Below are 22,247 nucleotides of genomic sequence, written 5' to 3' on the forward strand. Positions count from 1 at the left end.
AGGGGATCCAGCGCTCTCTTCTGACCTCCAACACCATTGCATGACATGGGGGCATTTATATACATACAAGCAATATACTCATAGACATAAAATAAAAATAATAAATATTTTTAAATACTTTAAAAAAATTTATTTATTATTTTTATTTTATGTCTATGAGTATATTGCTTGTATGTATATAAATGCCCCCATGTCATGCAATGGTGTTGGAGGTCAGAAGAGAGCGCTGGATCCCCTGGAACTGGAGTTAAGGATGGTTCGTAGCCGCCATGTAGGTGCTGGTAATCGAATCCGTGTCCTCTGCAAGAGCAGTCAGTGCTCTTAACTGCTGAGCCATCTCTCCAACCCCATAAATAAAATATTTTAAAAGCAATTACAAGAGCACAGAAAGCAGATTAACAGAGACTATAACACTGATGTCTGACTTTCCAGTTTTCTCTGCCTCTCTGTGAGGCTCACTGTGGTGAAGGACAATTCTGGGCATGGTTGGCAGGCTTTATCTGGTCAAGAATCTGAGACTCCACAGTCAGAAACAGTGGCATTTATCTGAAAGAACAGGTTCAACACACTACCCTGTGTGTCTGTCTCCTCTCAGTAGAATAAAACTTACGGTACCATGCAGGATTGTGTGGAGACCCCCTGCCCTGAAAAGGCACCTCCCACCTCTCCTCCTGCTCTAGGCTCAACTCAGGACAGGCACCTGTCACTCAGGTGGACAAAGTCAGGTGGGAGTTCTGCTCTGAGAGCTTCACTTGAGAATGGAAAATGTCATTTGGTAGCAGATAAAAGATCTGGATCCCTAGAGAGGGTACTGGGACTCTTCCTGGCACAATTAACCTGAATCGGAGCCTAGTGACAGAGAAAGTCCAGTTTAGAGCTACCATTAGCACCCCAAGTTGTGACCAAGTCAACACAAAGAGCTGACAAGGGCTGGTTGGATGATTGTCCCCGGAGCGCAGTGAGTGAGTGCAGTCTGGATGGTTCTAGAGCAGCAGTTATCAAAAATTATTTAGCTGTGGAATCTTTTCTTTCAGCATTTTGAATTTTTTCCCCCACAGAGTTGGGGAACCCAGAGCCTCGCGCATGCCAGGCAGAGCTATGTGTGCCCAGGCTGCTTTCAACATTTTGCCTTTAATATTTTGTCTGTGTGTATATAGAAATATAGTTTGTGCCTACACATGCATGTTTGTATTATGTAGATGAACATGTGGGCATTTGTGTTGTGCATATGTATGTGAATTTGGGCTATGCACACATATGTATGTGGTGTGTGGGCACGTGTGTTCTGCGTATGCATATGTGTACATGTGTGTTATGTGTGAACATAAGATCAGGGTGAGGAGAGTTGGGGCGGCTCCCAGAACCTTTTGGAATTTAGTTTGAGACTACTGTTGTGAAGGTGGTGGTCACAGTGCTGGGTAAAGACAGACAGTAAAGACAGCAGATCCCTTCACCAGGCAGCAGGGTCATCTGACATGCTCCTGTTGTACATGTGTTTGCTTTTGATTTGGGTCCTAGTAATTTGGGGTGGTTTCTTTGTTTCAGTTTCTAGAAACTGAAAAGGCCAGGCAGGGTTTTCTCCCACATTTAAACTAGAGGGGCTTTCCTGTTTGGAACTGTGACTGCTTCGTCTCCCTATCCTTTCTTCCTGTCTGCCTCTCGGGCTCCTTCCTCAAGTAGCTACCCCCAGCCTGTGGGAGCCACTCTCCTCCTCCCTCCTTTGCTTATCTGTAGGAGGAAATGTCAGGGCGCCTGAGAGATAAGTGGAGCTGACCTAGGGTTCCTATGTCAGGCCCTGCACAAGGTTGGAGCTGGGAACCCTGGGGATGGCAAAGGTCAGTTGTAAGGATTCTCTGTACCCCAGAGATGTCTCTGGAAGGTGAGGTGACATTAGCAGACTGGTTGTGATATCATCTTGAGCTCTGAAGGTAGGGCAGGGGTCGGGGGGTATGGCAGAAAGATGCAGCTGAATCCAGAAGAGTAAGAGGCACTTTCCTGATGAGAGTGAAGAGACGTGGATGTGAAATTTCCCATGGACAGTACCCCAAATTTTCTTGAAGCATTTGTTGACTCAAAGTCATAAGATAAAAGATTATAACACTGGCTACAAAAAATTGTAAAACTATACAGCTACAAAAAGCAACTGGCAAACGTTGAATAAACAATTCCAAAATGCGTGATAGCGTAGATCAGAGGTCTGTAAATAAGCAAAAGATGACACAGAGAAAAAGCAAGACAAAGACATGAAAAGGAATTCAAAGAAAAAGAAACAGCTAAGAACAAGAACATGGTGAACCTTTCTCACAAAGAAAGGCAAATTAAGGCAAGCCAGCACTGTTCTCTCCCCTGTCAGATTTGCAAAGATTATGAAGTCTGATAAACCAGTCAGCAGGGCGTGGGGAAATAGACACTTTCATATCCGGTTAGAACTACCAAAAGAAAAAAACAACAAACTTATTGGATGGCAACTGGTAATCTCTATTAAAATACAAAACTCCAGCGAGGCATGGTGGTTTATACCTGTAATTCCAGGACTTCGGAAGCTAAGGCAGGAGGATCGCAAGTTCAAGGACAGCCTAAGCTACATAAAAGTCTGTGTGTGTGTGTGTGTGTGTGTGTGAGAGGGGGGGGGGGTATGTTTGTGTGTAAAATGCCTATGTCTTTTTGTCCACCTGATTCGTTCTAGTTACTAATTTATCAACAATCACTAACAAACACTGATACGATGAGCCAGGTTCAGTTTCAAAGGCCTTGAGTAATGAATGCATTTAGTATACCCAACAGCAAATAGATATGGTGTTACATCATTTTACTGAAGGGGAAACTAAGATGATTAGTTCATCCACGGACACAAAGATGTAGGAACAGAGATGTTTATGCAGTATTATATATAAAGGCAAAAGTTAAAAATAATCACTTGTAACTGGACGTGGTGGTGCACACCTTTAATCCCAGCACTTGGGAGGCAGAGGCAGGCAGATCTCTGTGAGTTCAAGGCCAGCCTGGTCTACATAGTGAGTTCCAGGCCAGCTGGGGCTACAGGGAGACTCTGTCTCAAAAAGAAAAAAAAAAAAAATCAGTTGTCCACCCATCAACAGTGCCTGGTCAGGTACAAGGCCATATGTCTATGTTGTAGAGTGCTAAGGGACTGGTAATGAATCATCTCTCTCAATTGATGTGGAAGACCTCTGATTGTGTGTGTGTGTGTGTGTGTGTGTGTGTGTGTGTGTGTGTGTAAAGTAAACAACAAACCAACATAAATATTATGAGTTTTGGGTTTTTTTTTTTTTTGGTCTTTTGAGATGGGGTTTCTTTGTAGCTCCCCAGCTGGCCTGGAACTCATTATGTAGACCAGGCTGGCTTTGATCTCACAGAGATCCACCTGCCTCTGCCTCCCGAGTGCTGGAATTAAAGGTGTGCATTACCACACCCAGCAACAATTATATGATTATACACATTTTAAAAGATAGAATATTGTGTAGATGTTTAGAAGCATTTTATAAATAGGAGCAAATCTAAGAAACAGAGCTCATAGGGTTAGAGGAGACCTGTTTTTCATTTTATAGCTTCTTGTGTGTGGCTTTTAGTTTTTTAAAATATGCAATCTCTTTTTTTTTTAAGATAGAGTCTCGTGTAGCACAGGTTGGCCCTCAACAGTCTACATAGCTGAGGATAACTTTAAGATTCTGATCCTCTTGCCTCCACCTCCTAAGCGCTAGGAATATAGGTATATACCAACACACCTGGTTTATGTTGGAAACCGAACTCAGGGTTTCATGCATGCTAGGCAAGCCCTACTAACCTAGCTGTGTGCCTAGCCTCAATATACAGTCTTTTAAATGAATTAAACAAGAACTTGTGTGAATACATGGTAGTAAGTCTAGTACACAGAAGGGGCTAAGTGAAACTTCTTAGACGCTTTGTATTGAGGACAGAGCTTGACTCCTGCCTGGGGGCCACGGGTGCCTAGTTTTCAAGGTTTATGAGCACTTCAAGTGGAGAGGGAGATCATGGTGGAGGACAGAACAGTCCAGAGTTAAGACAGAGCTAGTGGTAGTAGTGTCCCCCCCAAACTGCTCACAGCCTGCCAGGCTCAAGAGGGGGTGGTGGCAATGGATTCCTGTGGTCACCAACAGACTCCCATGGTCCTCAGGGCTGCTAGCCACACACCAGTGCTCCCCGCTGAGGGGATGCAGCTTTAACAGCTCCTTCCTCCCGGAGGCTCTAGGAAAGTACAAAGTACCTGGGATCCTTGAGCCAAAGAAGATGGAGGTTCTAGAAGAGAAGAAATCCGAGCTACTGAGCACTTCCTCTTCAGAAACCACCTCAGAGCTCACCCACCCCCTGCTGGGGCAAATCTGGCTCTCTGAGGGCTAAGGACCCACTTTAAGGAAGCTTTAGGGCAAGGGGAGGGAGTCATGTGGGGGAATGAGGGCTCAGCAGAAGGCCGGCACTGGGGAGCCTTGCTTTGGCCAATGTGTTCCCTCCACAGGTGAACCAGTCACCATACCCCCCTTTTGCTGAGCCCCCTGGGAGGTTCCGTTCCTCAGATATAGCCTCTTGGTCCATTCTATCAACCAGCATTACAACCAAGAGGTTGAGGAGCCCTTGTAGATGACTGACACATTTAGCTCTGACCCCTTAGCATCGATGTAAACACCATGTCCACAGCCACTCCGTGCGTGCGTGTACACTGAGGGGGTGGGCAAGAAGTGCCTGTGTTATGGAAAAATCCTTTGAATAGCTAAGAAATTAAGCACGTTACCCAGGAGAGAGTCAAAGAGCTCATTTATTTTTCACATGCACGTGGCCCCAGAATTAGCAACAAGGGTTTCAAGATTTTCTGGGCCTAGAGCAAAATGCAAGTGTGATTACATCGTACTTTTTACTCCATTTAATGGTGGTCGTCTGGGCCCTATGGCTCTTTGATATGCCATGCTATCTCAAGAAAATTCTTTCCTGAGTTCACCAGGTCATTATCATTTACAAAGTGGATATCCCAGGCTTGAGCCAGGATATCTGCTCCCTTTTGATCTATAGCTAAGCCAGGCTAATTGGGCTAGAAGTCAGTCAAATGATCGTTGCAATTTACAAAAACAGATACCATAGACAGAAGTTTAGATACATTTGGTCTATGCTCTTGTCAGAATGGTGTCTTAGACCATCTTGTGACTTTCCGGTTTTCTTAGTTTCCTGTCTTTATTAGTGTTAGACAAGGTTAGTTAGAAAGCATCACAGAGCTTCAAGATTTTACAGAATAACAAAACATCTCAGGGTAGTGAAAATATCACAGACCAATAAAGCATTTACTGCGGGGGGGGGGTAAATATCACAGGGGGCTGCATTTCAAGATATCTAGCTAGTAAATAGAACAAGAGGAAACTTAAAATGACCTGAGCTTAGAAGGACATTATATAAGAATACTATTTGGCTATGAGAATATAACTTCTTATCTATCACCTGCACCCAACTGTGGGATGTCAGACTCAGCTCCACCTCAGAGCACCAGCACGCCTGACATTTAGACTGTGTCCGGACTCCGTGAGCTGTTGCAGACAGCCTTGTTCTCTTCGGTACAAGGAAACTGGGTTTTCCTGCATGGATTCTAATGAGGTCTTTGATCTATTTCAGGTTCCGGAATTGCGTTTATACGTACAGAATCCTGCCCAATGAAGATGATAAATTTACTGTTCAGGTAAGTCCTGAAACAACTTGTGCCTACTCTGACAGAGAAAATGAAAAAGAGGAAGGAAAAGCACGTGTCCTGAACAGCCGAACTATAAAAGCTTGGCAGAGCCTGGTCTTGTTCCCAGGGCCCATGGTTTGGGCTGAGTGGTAAACAGTGACCCTCCATGGAGACCCTGTCCCATAGCATGATGGACAGGCATGCCGGGGATTGGTGGTAGCCATGGGTGAGTAAAGGACACAGTGGTAAATGACGTCAAGGGAGAAGCTGTGTCTCTGTCCGTTCTTTTCTTTGACTATCTCAGATGAGTGAGTGCATGGCCCGGGGAGAAGAGGAAGATAGACTTGCAGGGGAGCTAGATTAGATGAGATGGTACCTTTGAACTTGGAGAACTCTCTTCTGCCCAGTGCTGACACTTCTAGCACCTGATTTCACTGTGTAAAGTCTAAACAAAGTTTAGAGCTGAACTTTAATTTTTGCATCATTTATTTGGGGTGTGAGGCTTCCTCAGCATGCGTGTGGAGGTCAGAAGACGACCTGCAGGAGCTGGTTCTCATTTTCTGTTACGTAGGTTCTGGGGATTGAATTCAAGTACTGAAGCTTGGTGGCACGTGCCCTTACCCAATGAGCCATCTCTGCCACAGCTGAACTTTATAAGGAAGTTATCAGCTGTGCCAATTCAAGCTTGGAAAGACCACCTTAAGCAGTTTGAGTGACAAACATAGGGCTTTGTTTGACCACAGTGTGTGACAGCTGAGTGATGTGGAAGGCAGGGAGGCTAGTTTTTGCCCAGTTGCATTAAGAGAACGTGGGGGTGTATAGAAAGGAGGAGGTGACAGCCTCAGTGTTCTCAGTGGGGGGCAGGGAGTGCATGTCACTACATTCTCGGGGACCATAGTAAGAGCCACAGCAACAAGTGACATGTGTCCTTGTCTTAGTCAGACAGAGCAGACAGGATTTGGGCATCATGTCACAGAACAGTAATGACGAAGTCTTTGGGGTTTAGAGAGACAGGGCACATTGCTGACTTCTAAAACTTGAAGAGAATAACTCATTCTTTAGGAAGAGGTAGACTCAGACCTGCAAGGGCCTTGACAAAAGGCAGGCCCCAGGGCAAAAGCCCCCAGAAATGTCTAAGAGAGAGAAGCTGTGTACAGTGGAATGCCTCTCAGGATGACTAATGGTGAGGTTCAAAAGAAATCACTTCTACTAGCCACTTGGTCCAGAGAATAAGACCAAAGGGGATTGGCCCACCCAGGTGTGGCAGAGCTGCCTTCAAGGTAGTGGAGTCTGCTCACACAGGGCTTCAAGGGACTGGCCACTGTGGGTCTGTGTACAGTGCTTTACCAGATGTCCACGGTGCCCAGGCTAAGGACAGTGCTGTTCTCCCTCCCTCTCACATGACTCTGAACACCTGGATGGAAGGAAGGTATGCTGGAAGGTCTCAGGCTTGTTTGGGACCAGAGGGGGTGCATGGGGATGGGGCACAGAACATGGCACGCACCTGTCCCGGCTCAGTCTTTGGTGCACATCACCAGGACAGGTGTAGGTTCACTTAGGCGAACCCTCCTTTCAAGTGCTTGGAAGGTGTTCGTCATCCGAATGTGGACCCCTCACATGCTGAGGAAGTGTCTGGCCGCTGCTGGGCCTCGGTGGTCTCTACTGTTTTATCCAAGTCTAGGACTGAGTAAACTTTTCCCGGTGGTGTGGAGTCCCTCTAGGTGGCTTTCTGCTGTGAGTCTCAACTCTCTTAAGTTAAAAGTCCGTCGATGCCTTTGATCATTTTTCCCCTTTGTGGTTTCTTCTGTTCCTTCAAAGGAAAAAAGACTTTAAGTATGACTGGAAAAGACGTGACTTTGTGGCCTCTTGTCTAGGTTTGTGCCCTCAGCTTGTAAACCCCTAACTGCGTCTGTCTGGACTCTGTGCCCACATTATCTTCACATTCTTGCTGTGGTAGCTTCCTGTGACCCCGTAAATAGCTACAGACTCACAGCCGCTTTGAAATAGAAGCCTTGACAGGCTTGGGGAGAGGGGCTACCATTACTTGTTTAAGGGGCCAATCAATGGCTTGGTGGTGAGAAGGATACTAAAGTCCTCCAGTTTGGAACCGGAGGAGCCCAGGCCCTGTCTGGGTTCCACTTCCGTGACTCATGACTCGGCTGGTCTCTGTGGGTTTGTTCGTCTCCTACTGATAGCCCTTCTCTGCTCTGTCACCAGAGGAATCTGATTGGCTCAGACCCCAAAGGCTTTCTCTGCCTGAGCCACTTACAGGCCACTGGTCTGTGTGTTGATTGGCTGTTAGGAAGCAAGTACCTGCCCTTCACTTGCAGAAGGGGACAGAGCATGCATGCTTGGCAGCCAATAGCCACCTCATCCTGTGCAGTGGACAGGCAGTTTTCACAGATATGTGACCCTGCTGACCGTGTATGTTCCTAATCTCATGCCTGGCCTGCAACCTCCTTGGTAGCCAACACCAGCTAACTAAGCAATAGGAAGACGGGGGCCTTGGCAGTCCCTAGGGAAGTCTCTACTAACAAAGATGCCCTATAAAAATATACCTGCTAGGGCCTAGGAATGTTGCTTAGCTGGTAGAGTGCCTGCCTAGCATGTGTGAAGCCCTCAACTCAGTCTCCAGTGTTATAGAAAATCAGGCATGGTGACGCATGCGTATAATCTTAGCCCTTAGGAAATAAAGGCAAAGGAATTCGAAGTTCAAGGTCATCCTCAGCTACACAGAGAGTTTGAGGCCAGCCTTGGCTACATGAGCCCCTCCCCCCGAAGGGGGGGGGAGTAAATGACAGCATGTGACTACTGAGGAGCTAATCAAAGCTGAAACCCAATGAAGCCAAGTCAAAGCTGTCTTTGACCAAGTTTCACTACTGGTCCCCACTTATTTTAACTTGAGTTCCTCTTTTCATGTTCACACAAAACTTACACTCTTTCCTGAGCTGAGCCACAGTTTCTGAATAGCTCATTCCTGACACCCGAGTTTGTTTGGTGTTAGCAGAATTTGAGGCCTCCCAGAAACAGCAGCTAGCCTGAACATTGCCCAGTGAAACAACAAGAGGTTTTGTGTCCCAGGCTTGTCTCACAGGAGACAAGTCAAAGCAAAAAGCCATCCTGTCTTCGTTCCGTCCAATCTTGTAAGATTGTCTGTACCTCATAGCCCATTATGGTCCATTGATCAAGGGGAAGCATGACCCCAACTCCCAGGAACTCCACTCTCATTGTAGACTTACAAATCATCGTGGGAGGGAAGGATGCAGAGTTTCACTGATTCTCTTTTTAACATGTGAATGTTGGAGATCTGCAGATATCGGGGTTTGCAGACAGATCTCCAGACCCTGCTCCCAAGCTAAGCCTTCTTTCTCAGGGATCAGGATGTGTTTCCACACCTGGATGGGTGCTAGAACCCATGGACAAGATGGGGCCCAGGACTCTCTCTCATGGATGGGGAGGTAGAGCGGTGGTCTTTTGACCAGGTGAAGAACTTAGTCCTTTTTCACCTGGTTGAATGATATTTGATCATGAACCGCATTTGACCATGTGCCCCATGCACTCCAGATTTTGCAGCCATGTTGCTTTGTGCAGAGACTGCTGGGAAATCCAAAGGTAGAATGTCACACCTGCTTCCTGGCCATGATCACAATCCTGTGAGTGAGTTGGGGAGTGGCCTGCATGCGGGCCATTGCCCCTTCAGCAATGTCTTCCTTGGAGGGAAGGGAGACAGTCGTGTCCACTGACCCCATGTCCCCTCTCAGTCTGCAAGGTGAGAGAGGAAAGGAAAACTGGAAGGAAATGGGAGGGGAAGAGATGGAGAGGGACTGTAGCATAAAGAGAAGAAACAGAGCTGGAGAGGTGGCTCAGTTGTTAAGAGCACTGGCTGCGCTTGCAGAGGACCCAGGTTTGGTTCCCAGCACCCACATGGCAGAAAACAACCATCTGTAACTCCAGTTCCAGGGGATCCGGCGCCCTCTTCTGACCTCTGCAGGCATTGCGTGACACTGGTACGCTTACATACTTGGAGGCAATACACTCATACACATAAAGTAAAAAGGGTGGAAACAAGGAAAGAGACGTGGAAGAGGAACAGTAGAAGGAAAGGGAAAGATAGAGGAGGAAGAAAAAGCCAGGAAAGAGGAAGGCAGGCTAAGTGTGGTGGCCCGTGCCTTTGATCCCAGAGGCAGGCAGATCTCTTTGAGACCAAGGTCTACATAGTGTGTTCCAGGCTAACTGGGGCCACAGGGAAACCCTGTCTCAAAAAACAAAACAAAACAGGGACAACAACAAAACACAAGAAAGAAAGAAAGAAAGAAAGAAAGAAAGAAAGAAAGAAAGAAAAAGAAAGAGAGAAAGAGAGAACGAGAGAGTGGGAGGGAGAGAGGGAAGGAAAGAATGAAGGAAGGCAGGAAGGAAGGGAGGGAGGGAGGGAGGGAGGAAGGGAGAGAAAAGGGAAAAGAAGAAGAAAGGCTTTGGGTGGGATTGGAGCAGTTTTGACAGAGGAACGGAGATGGGCATGGAGCAAGGAAACAGAGCTGGTGGGGGTAGAGGATGGAGACGAGGTATTCTAGAATATTTAGGCAGTGGCCACAGGGGTGGGAAGAGGGCAGGTTCTGTGGAGCCTGTCTTCCTGAGACCCTTTTCTCTGTGGCTGTGGGCTGGAGTCTACAGTGACCCCAGGGACCTGTGGGACTGTTAAACATTTTTAAAGTGGGTCCTGAGACCTAGAGAACCTTCTGGACTAGAGCCTATGTAGACATACCCTGGGTGCTGTAGGAGACCAGAGGAAGACAGGATGCTCAGCCCCTTAGGCCCCAGGTTCCTACACCTACACAGGCTGTTCTTGTGAAGTCCTGTGACTGGAAGGGGAAGTGACTGTCCCCTCAGGGAAGTAGTGCCCATCTTGGGCAGCTGACTTCAAAGTAAGGTGTTCAGTGACTGCTGCTTTTTGAGGTAACTCTGTTCTCTGAGAACCAAGGAAAGATCTAAGGCAGGACAGGTGGTCCTAACAGAACTGCAGCGTGACTGAGGGAGGCTGCAGGGCTCTGAACTGCCTTTAGACATGGTGGGCGCCCCAAATCAGGTCTGCCACTGAAGTGAGCAGGGTCTTTTGCTCCATCCAACATCCCTCTAGCCTTTACTTCCTGCCCAACACCCTTCCTATAAAGAAGGAGAAAATAACCCCAGCTGATAACTCCAGCACATGAATAATCTCAACTGACCTCCTATCTCAGGGATATGGATTGTTAAAATGGGGCGTCAGGGGTTTTCATGCATGTTCAGGTGAACAAGGTTATTCTTTCTGACCCCAACAGCCAAAGCCTGCTGTGAGCTCCATAGATCAGACTCATGGCTCAAGTTCCTTGTCCCCAGTGGTGACTGTCACGTTGCTCTGGGCAGTGTGGCTTCTGGAGAAGGAACATACCACGTTCTAAGAGTTGGCCCGTCACAAGCGTCTGGACGGCTGAACGGTTGAGTCTCGTTGTTAAGAAGTTCAGGAAGCGGGTGGCAGCTGTTACTGTTCTGAGTGGTCACTGAGTGAAGTAAAGATTCCGTCTGAGCCTCTGGGCAAAGGATGTGGCTCAAACAACACACTTCCTGAAGTTACCCAAGGAGGGGAGCGGAACAGGCTGAGGCGACAGTGTGGCCAGGGCCACCAGCCATGAGAGGACAAGGGGCATGTCATGGCAGCTGTAATCTGGGGATCTGCATTTTTATTTTGTTTTAATATCTTTTATCTGCTGAAAACATGGCCAGATCTTTTATCAAGCCTCTGACTCAAAACATCTTGTAGCTGGCTTCGTGTCTGAAAGGTAAATGAACAGATGCGAAATTTTTAAGAGTAAGTTTTCCCTTGACATTACACAGAAGTGTGGTTCTGCTGTGTTTGAGAATTCAGTGCGACAGTTGTTAGCACCAAGCCCAGGCCAGCCTCCTGCTGGTTCTAATAGAGGGAACAGGCTTTCCCATTTTCTCCAGAGAGGCTGGTGGGAATTCTCATCTCCATCCGTGTCGTTTTCCTTCTGTAGCTAATGTCAGGATCACGGTAACTTCATTCACTTTGCAAATTCAATTCTTTCTTTGACTCAAAGGTTTTTCTTCCTGTTTGACTTTTTTAAAAAATAGGTATGAGTGTTTTGCCTGCACCCATGCTGTGCAATGCCTATGGAGGTCAGATCGCCTGGAACAAGAGTTACAGATAGTTGTTAGACACCATGTGGGTGTTGGGAACTGAACCCAGGTCCTCTGCAAGAGCATCCAGTGCTCTTAACTGCTGAGCCATCTCTCCAGCCCCCTGTTTGACTTTTTGTTGTTCCTACTCGTCTGATTTCTTTCTCTGACCCCTCTGAGAAAGCCAAGTCATCCCCCATTTGCCAGTCTTCTGGGATACCCTTCCCCTCAGGACCAAGCCAACTTCACCCCTCTTTGATTGTGTGCCTATGACAGATCTAATTCATTCTCAGGTGTTCTGGAGACATCTGGAAAGAGTATGCATGCTCTCTGCCATCTCACCTCCAAATTGCCGTCTTCCTTTTCTTCCCATCACCTCACCACCTCCTCCCAGTTACCATCCTGCTGCTGTGGCTCCATGTCCCAGAGCCTTCTGGTCTACCTTGTTCTTGGTAGCCACACCATCCTCTCTTATCCCACATAGCACAGAGATGTTACTAATTTGTGTCTTGTGGTTGATGAGTTTAGACCAGGGAATATAATACAATTGCGATCAATGAGATGTGAAGGGAAGGACTCAGTGGGGTATCGGGTAAAGCCTTTGTCTTAGAAATAGACGCAAAGATGAAATGGCTCCTTTTCTACCGTTTGGGTGTGATGACGAGATGCCGCCACCTCTCGTAACCATGAGGAAAGGTAGCTGCAGAGAGAGGTCAGCGTGCAGGTGGCACAGCAGAAAGATGAAACAGACCTGGGTCCTCAATGATGCCATCGAATCAGCTGAGCAGAACTAACCAGGTTGAGAGCTGCCCAGCCTCTTGACTTCCTGTTTGGCATTTAAGTATTTAGGTTAGGGTTTTCTGTTACTTGTAGCTAAAAGTGCTCTAACATACTAATGTTTGGGCTTTGCTAGGAGAATCTCAAAGCGGAAAATGTCACTTTAAAATTGAACATCAAATTTCACTGCATCCACAGTCCACAAACTGACACAAATAGTCCCCAGTGCACCTTTTCTTAGTCCTGGCCAGAGCCATACTGCCAACATCAGCTCTGGCCCATCCAGACATTCCTAATGACTTGTCTTTGGGTCAAAAATCCATGGGCTCAATATCACTTTACTTTAACTCTAATCAGAAAAAGTACAAAAAATTGATCACTGTGTTAGCAACCTCTGTGCCCTGAGAAGACATCTCAATTTCTTACTCTCTGGTGAATTAGTTTTGCATCTCAACTTTGCCCTTTGAGATCAGGTGCCATTTCAAGTTGTACCAAGGAGAGCCTTGCTGGCTCAGTCCATGAAAACAGCCACCTCAGGCTGGGGAGACGGCTCACTCAACAAATTGCCCACCACATTAGCATGTGGACCTGAGTACCATAGTATGCACCTGTCACCCCAGAAGGAAATGGGAGGGGTGGAAACAGGTAAGGCCCATGAGATCACAGGCCAGCTAGTCTAGCCTAAATGATGAGTTCTAGGTTCAGTGAGATCCTATTTCAAAACGTAATGTGGAAATCTATGGAAGAGGGCACCTGACATCTACCCCTGGTTTCCACACACACCTACACGTGTATGCACACCTGCATGCACATATGTACACACCCACATGAATATGTACATACACCCCACATGTGTATACACACACACACACACACACACGCATGCACACGTTTTATAACAAATGGATACTTTGCCATCTACCAGCTGTGTGTCTATTGAACTTGGCAACCCTGTCTTTATCTAGTTATCGAATTCCTGGAGCTCTTCCAAGCCCACAGTGAATATCCAGTAGACATTGATCGATTCAGTCAGCTGGCAGTTTAGGAAGACAGAAGAGGCTGTAGGTCCCACTGAGCAGGAAGATTTTTTTTTTATTGGTTTTGCAGTTATTCTTGAGTCTCCACAGTGCCCCCTCCCCAACCACTGCCTTTGGGCACATTCTTCTCTCTTTGTGGTCACTTCCTGTGCTCTCTGGGAAGACTTCTCTCCCCAGTGGCTCTTGGTGTAACTGCCTCCAGAGGAGGCTTGCTCTTCAGTCCTGCGGGAATCTGCCTGCAACCTGTGCACTCTCTCCACCGGCCTTGCTACCAGCTCCTGCTTCTCCTTTCTTCCCCAGGTCCTCATTGCTGGGCCCTCACAGTCTTTCAGCATTGTTTTGAGGCTGCTGGGTGCTACCCTGCTGATCACTCCCAAAATCAAATGTTCAGAGAAAGCTCTTCCTCAGGTCTCAGGATGATGTCATGGGCTAATCCCTGGGGATGCTGTCTCCTTGTCTGAAACAGCAGGGGCACTGTTCGCCCACAGAGGTTTGGAAACAGAAAGAAATGTTTACATAAAGCACAGAGCCCAGTGATCCACAATGACCGTTTTTAAATGATGGACCAGGCAAATCAGAAGACCAGAGGCTAATAGCTACCATACCAGTGCAGAGTGACCCAGGCAGCCACCCCAGCCTGCTCAGACCAGGGATGGGAATACCAGGTGCAGAGAACTGGGACAGTGCTGAGACTTGGGGCACATAAGAGATTCAGGAGTCCTGGGAAGGGCAGCTAGAATGTCCAGGGGGCTCAAACCAGGGCCGAGTGCTCAGGGGTCCTGATTGGCTCCCGTCTTGGCCAGGAACAGAGCAGGGATCATATAGATCCTTCCTCTAGAACAAGACTGCCCTACACCTGCTCACTGGGGCAGAGTCCCTCTGCTTGGAAGACACAGGAAGACTGAGACAGGGTTGGTACTTGGAGTCCCACTGGGCAGGAGTAAGAGAGACCAGAGGACATGAAGGGATCAGAGAAGGGTTCCATCACTCAACCTGGGGTCGATTATATCATCCTCGGCTGTCATTGCGTCCACTAGAGAGCCTCAGCAGGAGCCAGGCACTGGGAATATGCTCTTCCTTTAATTCTGAGAGGAGGAATACCATTATTCTAACTTTAAGTTCAGGGAGGTAGGGCCAGCAAAATGGCTCAGTGGGTAAAGGTGCTTGCTGCCACGACCGACAACCTGAGTTCGCTCCCCAGGACTCACTTGATGGAAGGAAAGAACTACTCCTGTAAGTTCACCTCTGACCTCTACAAGGACACACACATTAATAAGTGTAATAAAAAAAATTAAATTCAGAGAAACAAAAGCTCAGATAGAGTAACACTTGTCTGGGTTCGTAAAACTGGTAAGTACCCAAGTAAGGACCCGTCCTGCTACGTCTCAGAGCCAAGATACCCTAGATTTTCTTGATTCGGTTCTTAGCTGTGCAGCTGCAAACAGCCTTGGCCCTGGGCTGGAAGGCAAGTGTTGCCATGAGTCTGTTTGATCACGCTGTTTTATAACCACCCAAGTTTGGCCCAAAGGTAGAGCCACATTAAGAGTTTTGCTAGGTGAGCCTAAGACTGTCTTTCTTGAACCAGGCCCAAAGACCCCCTGTGAAACCGAGTTTAGTGGCACAGACATGTGTTTTGACTAAATTCCTACAGGCCTGGAGAGCTCCCTCATTCACCATTTGACATTGATTGGAAACTTGGAGTAGGATAGTCAACCCCATAGACACAGTCCCTTCCTCATGAGCTATTCAGCCTAGAAACCAGTAACCAGTGAAAGCAATTTCCTATATGATCTCTGAGCCCCATTGTATCAGTTACTTTTCTGTTACTGTGATAAAATACCATGACTCAAGGATACTTAAAGACCAAAGAGTTTATTTTGCCTTATGGTTCCAGAGCAGGGCAGCAAGAAGCAGCCCTGGTGGCAGGGAACAGGAAGTCAAGAGATTACATCTTCAGCCACAAACAGGAAGTAGAGAGAGTGAACGCCAAAGCCCACCTCCAGTAACATGCTTCCTCCAGCAAGGCTGCACCTCCTAAAGGTTCCATGACCTCCCCAAACAGCACCACCAACCAGGGACCAAGTGTTCAAACATGCAAGGCTATGGGGGACATGTCTCATTCAAACCCCCACACCCATGTTTACATAGCTTGAAGTGGAGCTCTTTCGAGAAACTTCTACAGTGAAAGGAGCTCCTTTCAGATGGGAGGGAGTGAACAGCCCACACAGCCTGCCCCTCTAAAAAGCCATCTGGGAAGACCACTCCCTCTTAGTACTTCTTAAACACCTTCCCTCCTCCTTCTCATGTCCTCTCTGTTGGAGGTGGGACTCAGCCATGTCTAGGAACAGTAGTAGGTGGCTCAGGAACTCTAATGAGGGTCACTTGCCTCTGTCTGTTGGAGCGTCTGACACGGGGGAGGATTCACTGGACTTGGGTTCAGACTGTGGTTTCTACTTTCCACTCGATGCCTGCTGAATCTCCTTCAGCTCAATCTTGACCCCCAGGATCATGGCAGAGCCTTACATTGTCTTGAGCAATTTCTCCCACAAGTACTGAATTAGTTAATAATTCAGGGTACGTTGACAATAAATAGGATGTGTTCCCCAAGCCCTTTCATGGCCTCTCTTCCTGACTGACCAAATCAAGGAACCCTAGGAAGGTCCAATCCATGTCCCCACTCTGTCTGTGGTCCTTCATGACTGGAAGAAGGTCCCCAACCCTTAAAATGGAAAAACATGTTTTTCAAAGTCCATATGTCTCCAGCAAACATACACTGTTTAGACCCTAAGAAGAGGTCTCACCACCTAGCACAGACATGATGGAACACAAATACACAGTCCCTGCATTCAAATAGAGAAGACCAACATTCAAACACGTAGCTCCAAGGTTACTCAGAAGTCTTCAAGAAAGATAGCAATGGCTGCTTGGGAATCCGAGTGCTAGAATAGCCCTTCACTCTCAGAAAGGCTTTGAGGGGTAGTTAGGCTACCAACACCAAGCTCTTTCCTACCCCAAGAACTTTGCACCTCCCCTGCCCTGTACTCAGGACTCAGTCCCCTAGATCCCTACATGGCTGACCATCCAGCATCACTCCTCAGAGGCTCTTTCCCAGGCATCCCCATCTGGAATCGTGCCCTGCCCCACCACCACACTCTACTGTCCTCCTGCCCTGCTCCTGTCCTCTCCTACTGTTCTTTATGGCCCTTACCACTATCTCCAACTATATTTGTTTGATAATAGCACTGTAACTTACCGTTGTTATGAGCTTGTAGTGCTGGAGGCCAGAAGTTCAAAGATGGCCTTCACTGGCTGGGCTGAGATCAATGTAAGGGCAGAGCTGTGCCACTTCTAGATCTTCCCTGGGGGCGGGGAGGGGTCTCTTTTCTTGCCTTTTCCTGTGCCTAGGGGTTCCCTGAAATCCTTGGCTGGTGGTCTCTTCCTCTGTCCTCAAAGCCAGCAATAGCAGTCGAGACTGTCTCACGATGCCGACTGCATTTGTCCTGACTCTTCCTCCCTCTCTCCCCTCTGAGGACACTGTAATTAGCCTGCGAGCACCTGACTAATTGAGATTCCCCTCCCACCTCAGGTCAGATGGGCAACTCTAACTCTCTCATGCCATATGACCATCTTTGTATTCTCTGGGGCAGGGACATAGACATCTGTGGAGCCAGATGGGGAAGCCCTTATGCTGCTTCTCTTTTATTTTTATTTTTTTAATATTTTGTTATTATTTTTTATTTTGTGTGTGTGCCTGTATTGCCTGCATGTAGGTAAGCGCACCCGTGTCATGCAATGCCCGCGGAGGACAGAAGAGGCTGTCGGATCCCCTGGAACTGGAGTTATGGACAGTTGTTAGCTGCCATGTGGGTGCTGGGATTCAAACCCGGGTCTTCTGCAAGAACAGTCAGTGTTCTAACCGCTGAGCCATCTTTCCAGCCCCCCCCCCGTTATGCTGCTTCTATAGAGCTATAGCAACTATGTCTATGATTATCAACTCAGCCCCCTCTTATCTATCTCCACCCTGAGAACAGAAGGGCTACCCTACCTGAGACCTGGTCTGTCTGTCTCACTGTATCTGCAGTGCTAGAAAACCACCTGCGTCTGCTAGAGACTCAATAAATGTTGGCTAAATGCAGGTATGATGGTGCGTGCTTGTAATCCAGCACTGAGGAGGCAGAGACAGGAGGATCCCTGGGGCTCACTGGCCAGCCAGCCTAGCCAAATCAGTGAGGCCAGACCAATGAGAAACGCTGACTCAAAAAGCAATGTGAGGGGCTAGAGAGACAGCTCAGCAGTTAAGAGCACTGGCTGCTCTTGCAGAGGACCTGGGTTTGGTTTCCAGCACCCACATGGTACCAACAACCATTCATAACTTGAGTTTCAGGGGATCTGATGCCCTCTTCTGTGGACATTGCACGGCACAGGTGCACTTACATGCATGTGGGAAATACTCATGCACATTTTTTTAAAAGGAAAATAATAAATAAACCATTTAAAAAAAATAATGTGAACTGTTCCTGAGATGTGATGCTCAAGGTTGTCCTTTGGCCTCCACACACATGTGCACACATGTGTTATGTGTTCCTCCCACACACAAACAGCTCCCATATAAAATGCACATACACGTAAACGCACACATAATCTCATTACTATTAACAAAATGATTAAGCACATAACAAACTCTATCCTTATCACTAAAGAAGAGAAGTGAGCCACTGTGTTCTATAATTACTCTAAGCCCCATCCCGAATGTGCTCACCGCGGTTCCTGACTCTTGGCAGCAAGTCCTGCATCTGGGATGAAAGGGGGGGGGCGAGTGTTACTGGAGGTCTGGAGCAGATTGCAAAACTTATCAGACAGCTTCCCCAGGCTGCATTCCCCTGAGGTGGCTCCTCTCCAGGCTGGCTTCCAGGGCCAAGCACACTCTCCAATCTGCCAGCTGTCACTCCCATCTCCCAGAGTACCTCCAGAACTTTACAGAAAGAAAAGAAGCAGGCTGGAATGTAATTACGGATAAAAATACGTCACACCATGTACTGGGCTCTGGCAATGCAGAAATAGGGCTTGCTCATGTTCCCAGGACTGTCAGAGCTATAGGGGCTTTTGACCATCACAATTAGTGTAGGTTTCTAGTAGAGATGAGCCTGTACAATTTTAAGTGTTGTCTGTACCCAAGCAACAAAAGATGTGCCTGAATTCTTAAAGAGGAGTGATAGAGAAAACTGTGTGTCCCCTCCTTCCCTCCCTCCCTCCCTCCCTCCTTCTATCTATGGTTTTGCATACCCTAAGCAAATACTCAACCACTGAGCTAAGACAGAGCTTTGTAGGGCACGCCTTTAATCCTAGCATTTCAGGAGGAAGAGGCAGGGATCTCTGTCTACATAGGGAGTTTCAGTCCAGCTGGGGCTGCAGAGACCGTCTCAAAAAAAAGACAAAAAAAAAAAAAAAAAAAAAAAAAAAAACATTTTATGGATATTAGTGTTTTGTCTGCTTGGATATAAGTGCACCCATGTCATGCAATGCCCACAGAGGGCCCCCCCCCGCTCCCCCTCCCACCAGTTCTTCCTCCTGGAGACACAGCCTGAGCCCAGCCCTTACTGTCCCTGGGGACACTGATACCGGGCCCCACCAGCCCTCTCCATGCCTCAGCACCTTCCCATGCTGGGTGGATTCCTGCAGACAAAGATTCAAGGTGAACATGGGCACGCAGGAAGACCACAAAAGAAATTGATGTGGCCTGAGAGAGATTAAATCAGTAAACTTCCAACCTGAAGGCTCCATGAAGGCCTTCACAGAGCCAGACTGACCAGCACAATACACATTCCTAGTGTCTAACTTTTCTGGGGTTTTCCGGGAGGGAGCATCTAAGGATTGCTGCAGGTCAGCACCTTGTATCTCTGCTTTTTCTTTAAGGAAAGTAGAAAACAAGGGTTAGGATGTTCACATCAAAAATATGAAATGGGGCTGGAGAGATGGCTCAGCAGGTAGGAGCACTGGTTACTTTTACAGAGGACCTGGGTTCAGTTCCCAGCACCCACATGGCAACTAACAGCCGGCCATAACTCCAGTTCCAGGGGATCCAACGCCCTCTTCTGGCCTCTGAGGGGATTGCATGACACAAGTACCACATGTGTGCAGGCAAAACCTTCATACACATAAAAATAATTAATTTTAAAAAATGAAACAAGTCCCCTCCACCGACACATTTCCCTTCTTGAGAAACATCAATGTAAATGTTTCTCTCTAATGTAGCTTTAGAACCCCTAATAGATTTGACAATTTAAAAATAGTGTTGAAGGGGGCTGGAGAGATGGCTTAGCAGGTAAGAGCACTGACTGCTCTTGCACAGGACCCAAGCTCAGTTCCCAACATCCACATGGTGGCTAACAACCATCCATAACTCCAGTTTCAGGGAATCTGACACCCTCTTCTGACATCCTCAGGCATTGCACAACATGGGTGGACGTGTGTGTGTGTGTGTGTGTGTGTGTGTGTGTGTGTGTGTGTATGCAGGCAATACACTCATGCACATAAAATAAAAACAAATAAAATATTTTTAATTTAAAAAACAATGTTAAGGGGCCTAAAGAGATGACTCAATAGTTAAGAGCACTGGCTGCTCTTACGGAGAATCCAGGTCCAGTTTCCAGCAGCTAACAACATTCATAACTGCAGTTTCAGGGCATCTAATATCCTCTTCTGGCCTTCACAGGCACTGCACGTATGTGGTGACATACACATGCAGGCAAAACTCTTATACACATAAAATAAAAGTAGATAACTAAATAAAAATGTAAAGAATAGTGTTGAAGCATGGCAAGTGCTCACAGACGCCTCCTTTAGAGGTCCCTGGTTCCCTGGTACTTTGGGGAGGAAAAAGTTGCAAAAAATTAGCAATAGGGGCTGGGTGAGTAGCTCATCCATTGAAGTGCTTGCCTCACAAGCTCAAGGAACTGACTTGGATCCCCAGAAACCACGTAAAAACAATGGGTGTGGTGGCTTCTGATGTTAACCTCAGCCCTGGGAGTTAGAGACAGCCTGGAGCTTACTGACTGGCACCCACTGGTGAACTCCAGGCCAAGAAGGGCCCCTGTGTCAAAGGAAGTAGACAGCATGCCTGAGGAGGACGCCCATGGCAATCCTGCCTCCACTGATGGGCACACACATGCACACTCACACACATTTTTTTAAAGTGAGGGGAATAATGCGGGGGTGGCTCCATGGGTAAAGTGCTTGCTGCACAAGCATGAGGACTTAGCTCAGATCCCCAGCACCCACATTAAAGCTGGGCATGGCAAGCTAGTGCATCTGTAACCCTAGCACCTGAAGTTGGAGCAGAGACAAGTAGATCCCACAGGCTTGCTGCTAATCCAGCCAAAATTTAATGGAAGACCCAGTTTCATCTATCATCTATCTATCTATCTATCTATCTATCTATCTATCTATCTATCTATCTATCTATCTATCTATCATCTATCTATCTATCTATCTATATTTCTATCTATCTATCTATCTATCTATCTATCTATCATCTATCTATCTATCTATCTATATTTATCATCTATCTATCTATCATCTCTATCATCTATCTATCTATATCAAAATGTTTTGGATTTTGAAGTGTTTCAGATTTAGGGTTTTTAGATTAGGAGTACTCCACCTGTGCTAAGTAATGTACTAGCATACACTGCTTAAACCTTCAGAAAAGTGTGTGTTATATTTAACCCCTTCAAGGCAAAAGCTGGGGGCAGAGGTGATCTTTGGATTCTTGGATTTTTAATTTGTTTTTGGTTTCATCACAATGGCTGCTGGCCTCCTGGGAGGGAGGACCCCTCCTTAGGCTGGGTTCATCAGGCTCAAGGGCAGGCTGTGAGCTGTGGGGCACAGTGACCCCCTGGAGAGACAGCAGGTCTGCTTACAAACAGGGTTTTGTTTCCCCTTTCTTTTGCGTTTTCCTGTCTTTATTTTTGCTTTCTCTTTGCATCTAAGCGAAACACAAATATCCTTTTAAAAATGACTCCACCACTGGGGACTGGAGAGACGGCTCAGCAGTTAAGAACACTGGTTGTTCCTGCAGAAGACCTGGTTTCAAATCCCAGCATCCACATGGCAGCTAACAACGGTCCATAACGCCAAACCCAGGGGATCTGACAGCCTCTTCTGACTTCTGCAGGCATTGCATGACATAGGTGCATTTACCTACATGCAGACAATATACACATAAAATAAAAATAGTAAAATGTTAAAAAAGAAAAGAAAAATCACTCTACCAAGGCCTGGTGAATGGCTCAAGCGAAGGCACGTGCAACACAAGCCTGATGATTTGAGTTTGATTTCCAAAACCCACATAAAGGTGGAAGGAGAGAACCAACTACACAAAGCTGTCTTTTGATATCTATACAAATACTGTGGTATATGCCCCTCCCCTACATCATGTACACACACACACACACACACACACACACCAGTAATAAGAAGTAAAATAAGGGGACTGGAGAGATGGTTCAGTGGTTCAGAGCACTGGCCAGAAGATCCCACTCTCTCCTCTGCCCTTCTTGGGCTTTTCACGCACAGGT

The 22,247-nt window shown here is 47.0% G+C and overlaps 1 protein-coding gene across 1 annotated transcript in view; it reads left to right on the forward strand.

Moving 5' to 3' along the window:
• The window catches only part of Inpp5d (inositol polyphosphate-5-phosphatase D), a 121,706-nt gene that overhangs the window by 13,744 nt on the left and 85,715 nt on the right, over positions 1–22,247 (forward strand). Inside the window, exon 2 of the mRNA XM_008838107.2 lies at positions 5,632–5,695. Coding sequence (XP_008836329.1) covers positions 5,632–5,695 — 64 coding nt within the window. The remainder of the gene's footprint in view (positions 1–5,631; positions 5,696–22,247) is intronic.

This window comes from Nannospalax galili, unplaced genomic scaffold (assembly GCF_000622305.1).
Source record: "Nannospalax galili isolate Female #2095 unplaced genomic scaffold, S.galili_v1.0 scaffold1138, whole genome shotgun sequence".
NCBI classification, from domain to species: domain Eukaryota; kingdom Metazoa; phylum Chordata; class Mammalia; order Rodentia; family Spalacidae; genus Nannospalax; species Nannospalax galili.